Here is a 7,860-nt window from a genome sequence, read left to right as displayed (position 1 = left end):
AATTCTAATTTTATCATGTTCCTTTTACTATTGTTTAGTGATTTATTACAATGATAGGGAGTGATTAAGTAAAAAAGAAAGGAACGCCAGGTTAGCTACAGAGAAAATGGGTAGGAAACACATATAAAATATCTTCCTTTGTCTTAAAAACCCAGGTTAAGAATAAAGCAGGTGACATTTGCTTCTGCTAGAAAAACACAAGGAATTTGCCTGCTCTAAGAGGTGGTGGAAAAGTCAAATATTTTTCAGTAGCTATTTTGACTTGTTTGAGATGCTTATGCTTGAGCTGAAGATGTTAACGCAGAATCAGAGTCAATTTATCTAATCTAGGAAAAGTGAGGAAAGAATGAGCACATTGAGAATTTGTTATTATTGGAAGAACTAATAGCACTTTGTAATCTGTCATTGGTCTATGTATTGTTGACACATCTTCCAGGAGCACCATTTGGGCAGAGGACCAAGAGGTGTACTCTATTCTGTTCCTGCTCAGATACTTTGACCATCTGCACATGTTGCTTCCACTAATTCCCCAGAGTCTATTCTTTTGAAGATCCAAAAAAGCTCCCTGGGTTCCACTATCTGGATTTAATTTATGGAAAAAAAAGCATTAGGCTAGTGGATTCAAGGAAGTTTAAAAGAGACGAATAGCCACTAAAATCTTGTTGATTCTTCTTTTTTGCTGGTACCAATTTACATACTATTTCCTGAAACAAAAATTGTGTTGGTGAAATCAAGGCAACTTATGGAGGAACTAGGTCTGATTTGACAATTGTTCTGATGTTTTACTGTTTCCCTCTAAGAAACATTCAGTTATTTTCAAGGTGGGCACATTATATCACTTTCCAAATCAACCATCACCAGCTCATTACTGTGACAAAAATCTCCATATTAGATAAAAGTAGATGTGTTTAGTGGTTTGAATTAATTTTATATTCAGTACCGGTGATTCACAAAATGTTTAAACAATATAATAATCAAAATCACTTCTCTTTCTTTCCATTTCTTCTTTCACTCACAGCAGAAGAAGACGATCATGGGGAGAGAGAATGAGAGCACGGTGTCTGAGTTCATCCTCCTGGGGCTTCCCATTCAGGCAGAAGACCAAGGCATGTACTCTGCCCTGTTTCTGGCCATGTACCTGACAACTGTGCTGGGGAACCTGCTCATCATCCTGCTCATAAGGCTGGACTCTCGCCTCCACACCCCCATGTACTTCTTCCTCAGCCACTTGGCCTTCACAGACATCTCTTTCTCATCAGTCACAGCTCCAAAGATGCTCATGAATATGCTGACCCACACTCAATCCATCTCATATGCTGGGTGCGTTTCACAGATGTATTTTTACATAGTTTTTGCTGATCTTGATAGCTTTCTTCTGACCTCCATGGCCTATGATAGGTATGTGGCCATCTGCCATCCTCTGCACTATACCACCATCATGAGTCAGAGCCTCTGCATTTTTCTAGTAGTTGTGTCCTGGACCTTATCCTCTGCAAATGCCCTTGTGCACACCCTTCTCTTGGCTCGACTATCTCACTTTAGAAACAATATCATTCCACACTACTTTTGTGACCTCTCTGCCATGCTGAAGCTGTCCAGCTCAGACACCACCATCAATGAAATACTCATCCTTACTTTAGGTACTATGGTCACTATCCCACCATTCATATGTATCCTGGTCTCTTATGTTCGCATAGGTGTCACCATTCTGAAAACCCCATCCATCAAGGGAATCTGCAAAGCCTTGTCCACATGTGGCTCTCACCTCTCTGTGGTTTCTCTCTACTATGGAGCCATAATTGCACTCTATTTTGTCCCCTCATCTAGTAACACTAATGACAAGGATGTCATTGTGGCTGTGATGTACACTGTGGTCACACCCATGCTGAATCCCTTTATTTATAGTCTGAGGAATCGGGATATGAAAGTAGCACTTAGAAATATCCTCAGCAGGAGACTGTGTTCACAATGATGGGCATGGTCTTCTGTCTTAGCGCCCCTACTTCCTTTTCCTCTTCTTCTATTCATCCTTTGCTCTCTGTCAGGGAATCTTCACATGGCTCTCTTTCCTTCACTCACTTCTCCTGGCACAGTTTTCTTCTCTATTTAACTTTCTTGCTGACATTCAGTATCTTGTCATCTCGGGAAGGTTTCTTCCAAATATTCTACATATTTTTCTTTGATTTGCACACATTTTAATTGTTTATGTAATCATTTTCAAGCCATTTTATTGGGCAGCTGTATAACTTTCATAGAAAACATCCCTTTCTTCTCTGAAGACGATGAAAATATATCTTCTTTTAAGTTAATTATATGTATTTAATCTTATAATGTGGTCTGATGTTTTTCGGCAATGTCTCTATTAGCATTTTTTTGTGTGTGTATTGGTATTTTGCTCTCATGTATGTCTGTGTGCCATGTGTGTGCTGAGTGCCTGCACAGTTCAGAAGAAAGTGTCAGATTCCCCTGGGATGTGGCATAGAGGGTTGTAAGCCACCATACATGTATTGGAAATTAAACCTGGGTCTCTTGGGAGAGCACTTAGTACTCTTAATCACAGAACCATCTTTTCTGCCCCTTCACTTTTTGTAGTCAACATTCAAATGTGGTGGATATTTATGGAGCATGATGTGATGTTTTCATACATGTAAATAGTTCATAGTACCCAAATCAAAAGAAGTACAGTAACTTTTTCTAATACCCACTGTGTCTTTGTATAAAATTCTTCATTTTTGCCTTTGGGGTAATGTATAGTATTTATAATCACTACAGATGAAAGATATGAAAACTCTTATTTTTCCTGCCTATCTGTAGTTTAGCACCTACTGACCAACCTATGCCCATATTTCTTACTTATTTTATTTGTAATGTTACCAATTTTCCTCAAATATTTTTTTTTTGCTGTTGTCGAATTTATTACACAATAAAATAAAATCTATAAGTAAATAATTTTCAAATTAAATATATTTTAAAGGATATGGGATTTTTTCTTTTTTTTCATTTGTATGCATAAAATATTTATTTAATTAAAGTATTTCTTTTTTTTCAAAATCAAATTTGTAATTCATAATTTCTTTTTTTTTGAACATGAAATGCTTTTTTATAGCATGTTTTACAAGGGGAGGGGGTAAGAGGGGCCAGGTGGTGGAAAAGTACAGAATCTTCTTGGCCTGTGCCTTGAAACATGTCATGGTCTATACGGTACACTGCCTTGAATTATGATCTACCTGCTATTCTTCAGAAGATATGGTACACTGCTTGAGTTATGGTCTCCCTGCTATTCTTCAGAAGATATGGTACACTGCTTTGAGTCTATCTGCAGTTGCCAAGCAGGATCTTGCAGTTGCCAAGCTTCAGGGGACATTGTGCAGGTGGGGAAAAGTAGGGGGTGAGGGTAAGGGCGAGGGTCCTGGCTACTGGAATCTCCCCCTTCTCTGTTTAGTTAGAGAAGGCGTCTTATGATCAATCCCAACTATGTGAATTTTGAATTTGGACGTCTAATTATGGGGGGTCTTAGACAAGTTCACAGCCCCAAAACATTGATGTGAGACGAGTCACATCGATGGTCGAAGGCTTTAGGCTGTCGACGATGGGCAACGTCAAGGGACTCCGATGTGGGTGAAAGGAGGGTGAGAGCCCTGTCTTAGGCCATATAGGCTGCACCCACTCCTAGCACCATGCACTCCTTTTCGGCTGCATTGGATGGGCCCCTGGGAAGTGGACCTACAATAATCCCATCATTGGGCTAACTCACAGCCATCCTAGTCCCTTGTAAATGCTCAAGTTACCAACCATTTGTCAGTTGGGGGTGTAATATTGTCATAAAGGAAGGCTCCCCAATGTTAGCGGCCATATCAAGGGCGGCCTTGGTTTAGGAAAAAGCCAATTTTTGTTGGGGTGATCAAGAGGCCAAGCTCTCTAGAGAGAGAAACGAGGGCAAAGCCAGGCATACCAGGAACCCTTCTGGAGGGCGTGGAAGTCTAGGGGTCGACCGTAGGGGGAGGCAGGGGAGCTGGCAGCTGTGTCAGTCTCCTGCGGAGTCACTTCTGGATCCTCTTCAATTTTCAGCTGATGGTAATGAACTTCAACCGTCTTCTTGATGGCAGAATCAACCTGGTTCCAAGGACGACAGGTCACGGGCGACGATCTCTGTCTCACTCAATCTTGATGTCGTGCACACGTCCTCTCAATGAGGGTCCGTCCGGAGGGGTCCGTGCCTCGAGCCCCATATCTGGGTGCCACTTGACCCAACCGGCGGGTCCTAGTTATTCGTGGGGGCGAGGAGGACCGCAACCTGCTATTCTTCAGAAGGTATGGTAACCTGCTTGAGTTATGGTCTCCCTGCTATTCTTCAGAAGATATGGTACACTGCTTTGAGTCTATCTGCAGTTACCAAGCAGGATCTTGCCATTGCCAAGCTTCAGGGGACATTGTGCAGGTGGGGAAAGGTAGGGGGTGAGGGTAATGGCGAGGGTCCTGGCTTCTGGCACAACTGGATTAGAACTTCTAACAGCAGGCATCACGGATGATTCATTTTTACCTGGGATGCTGCGTGAGTTCAAGCTCCTGGGAGTCCCTGTTTCTCTCGGTTTTCTGGGGTTGGGTACGGAGCTGCCGCCTGTGACCTGCTCTATGCTCGGGCCCAGACCAGAGATCTCAAATATTTATTATTTGTATTAGTGTGGCGGTAATCAGGTTCTCAACCATTGTCTTTTTTGACAAGTGCATGGCCCCGGTCACTAACTAAAATTAAACTGTTCTCTGTAAAAGATAAGAACAAGGATAAGGACAAGCCCTTTGTGGGGCTTGAAGGTCCTGGGAAGAGGGAATAAGCTGAGGCATCATACCTAGTGGCAGGACTGTGACATGCGTCTCCAGGGGTTGCTGTGGTTATGGAAAGTTTTTCCATGCTCTGCTTTACTGAGTAGGTGATGAAGAATGGCTAGGTAGATATCAAGAAGTTTGAAACTTTTGAACAAACTTCAAGCAGGTTTCAGAGCAGTTTAATCTTAATATATTTTATTATGGTAGCATGAAAGACTGCTACTTGCTCAACTACAAAAATTTCACATTACATGAATCGATTTTGCCTTCTGTCCTTGAGTATCAGCCTCTTTCAAAGCAGGGGGTCTTAATTCAGTTGATAGTAGTTAACAGTAAGTAAATAAGTAAGTAAAGTAGAACAGGAGAATTTATGGGCTCCTTAAATGCTGCTAAGCTAGCACATAGCAGAACTTAAGCTACTGTGAGTGTGTGTATATGTGCAAGTGTGTTAAAATTCTGCTAACTATTATCTTTAGAAGAAGCAATATTTTATACACTTATTGAACATTTTATTTAGTTATTACACAGCTTTAGAAATAATATGGAAAGAGGCAAATGATATAAGCTACACATAGTTTAGATATATGTGCTGTATTGTACATCTATATGTTTGCATCCCTATACTTATTTCACTTTTAATAATAATATTTAACAATATACTCATTAATTTTTATACTTTGGTAGTAGAAAACTGGCAGTATTGTTGATGTTCCTTTATTCTCCAGTTTTATCATATTTTCTCTTGAAACTAATCAGTTTCTTGTCCATTTCAATATTTACCTTAAAATTTTAACAGTTTAACAGTGTTTAAATTGACCTGGTCTAGAGATTTGCTTTTTTTTTTTAACAAAATAAATGTCTATATTTATTTTCTTACATGTTCCCTTTGTTGTGTACCATTGAGAAAAATACTCTATATTTTCAACCTCCACTTCAAGATGAGAATTCCCTTATTTTTGCTTTCAGTGTATGGTGGTTTGAATGAGAATGGCTCCTACAGGCTCATATATTTGAATATTGGATCCCTAGTTCATATAACAGTTTGGGAAGGATTAGGAGATATGACATTGTTGAAGGAGGTCTGTCACTGGGGGTAGGAATTGTGGTTTCAAAAGTTTACATCATTTCCAGGGTTGCTTTGTTTGTATATTCCTTGTAAATCATGTATACAAGCACTCAGTCACTGCTTCAGTGCCACGCCTGATACCTCTTTGCTCCCCGCCATGACAGTTACAGAGTTGACATATAAGCCCCCAATAAACTCTTTGTTTTCTAGTTTGCCTTGGTTGTGATGTTTCAATCAAAGCAACGAAAAGTAACTAAGATAAAAGTGGTTGATTTTATTTTCTAAACAAAGATACTACAAGCATTTCTCTATGTATATTTAGAGTGTACATGCAGGATATCTTGTAAACTGAACACTCAGAGAATTGTGGACTGTAGAGCATATGTATACTCAGTTTAACCACCACCTGCTAAGTTTTTCTGCCAAATAGATTGAAGTGGAAACTTCAGGGTTCTTTGGAAAGTGTTGGATCATGTTTTACTGGGGCAGACATGAGAAGGAGTGTTTTTCTGAAGCAGACATAAGTGAAAGGATGTTTTGATAAAGCACACAAGTGAAGGGACATTTTGCTGAAGCAGTCACAGGTAAAAGGATATTCTGCCAAAATAAGCACATGAAACAACATATGATGAAGGATACTTCACTAGCGACACACATATATTTGTCCACCTTACATTTCATCTCATTTTGTTGATCTCATTTTGTCAGGACTCCATAGTGAGAAATGCACTCAAAAATGTCTTGTAGTATGCTGAGTCTTCTTGCAGTTTCTTTGGACTCTGGCTATTGACAGAGTGATATCAGCTGAGACAGATTCACATGCTGAGGCAGGAACCCTGGTGAGGCAAGACCCGTGGAAACATGTGATCTTTGGAGGAAGTATAAATAGGACTGGATGGACAGTGAAGGAGGCTGGGCTAGGCCTACTTATAGATCTAGCTGTGCAATACCTGGTCTTGAGTCTTCACTGATCTTCTCTTTGTTGAAAGAGGCACAGCTGAGAACTTTTCCTGGCATTTCTGGTGATCCAAATTCCTCCTGCTTTCTCTTGCTGATTTGGCTAAGACCTGGTTCTTCCTGTTGGTTGTGCGACTGCTGCTACTATCCTGATACTACTGAACTGGCCTGCTGGTATATCCAGGAAGTGTTTACCATTGAGCTGCAGCTGCTGACCTGTGAACTGAGTTGCTGATTTGTAGAGAATGCAGATGGAATTTGTTCCAAAAACATTTCTAAATGGGTATACTTTCTCTGTATCCTTTCTTTTCCACTACTTCTTGTGGGTCATCACAAGCTAGAAGGGAGGTTAATGAAAGTAGACTGTGAAAAAATTAAAGTTACAATAGATTAATAGATGCCAGTTTGAAAAGGTTGTAGATTTTTCTGCATGGTATCCAAGAAACTGCAAAATAATAAAGCTAATAAACACGATCACTGGTTCCTAATGCTTTACTATAGAGAGAAGGAGAGATGAATAGTTTGAGAAAAATGGATTTTAGTGTAGAAAATATTTTTCATATAATACTGTAACCTTGGATAAATATTACTATGCATTTTTCAAATCCAAATGGACAGAAAGGGAAAGGGAAAACAAAACAAAACACTCAATTCTGTAGAATAAAAGATTGAACACTAAGCAAGCTTTAGTAAATCATTATAATCATTATAAGCTAATATTAGTTCAAATGAAACTGATGTACCATACCAATACAAGCTGTTAATAGTAGTGTTTCATTGTGTTCTACTGCTGTGAAGAGACACAACAACCAAGGCATCTCTTACAAAAAGATAGTATTTATCTGGGGCTTATTTACATTTTTAGAGAAATTTGACATGACAATGCACTTTTGATGTTTTAGAGCCCATTCCTAGTGACATAATTCCCTCCAACAAGTCTGGACTTCCTACTCCTTCCCCAGTAGTTTCACTAACTTGTGAGTAATCACTCAAATATATGAGACAATGGTTGT

General features: G+C 39.6%; 1 protein-coding gene across 1 annotated transcript; it reads left to right on the top strand.

Annotated features, from left to right (window-relative positions):
- The first annotated feature begins 1,033 nt into the window (after nucleotides 1-1,033).
- Nucleotides 1,034-1,972, top strand: LOC114610219 (olfactory receptor 50-like). Its single transcript, XM_028754721.1, has one exon. It carries the CDS (start codon nucleotides 1,034-1,036, stop codon nucleotides 1,970-1,972), a length of 939 nt encoding a protein of 312 aa, XP_028610554.1.
- Nucleotides 1,973-7,860: the final 5,888 nt, after the last annotated feature.

Source organism: Grammomys surdaster, unplaced genomic scaffold (assembly GCF_004785775.1).
Source record: "Grammomys surdaster isolate TR1022 unplaced genomic scaffold, NIH_TR_1.0 126035, whole genome shotgun sequence".
Classification (NCBI taxonomy): Eukaryota; Metazoa; Chordata; class Mammalia; order Rodentia; family Muridae; genus Grammomys; species Grammomys surdaster.
This window is presented reverse-complemented; position numbering and strand designations above follow the sequence as displayed.

Excerpts from the sequence above, each read along its gene's own strand:
- LOC114610219 (XM_028754721.1), top strand. The coding sequence starts at position 1,034 with ATGGGGAGAGAGAATGAGAGCACGGTGTCTGAGTTCATCCTCCTGGGG.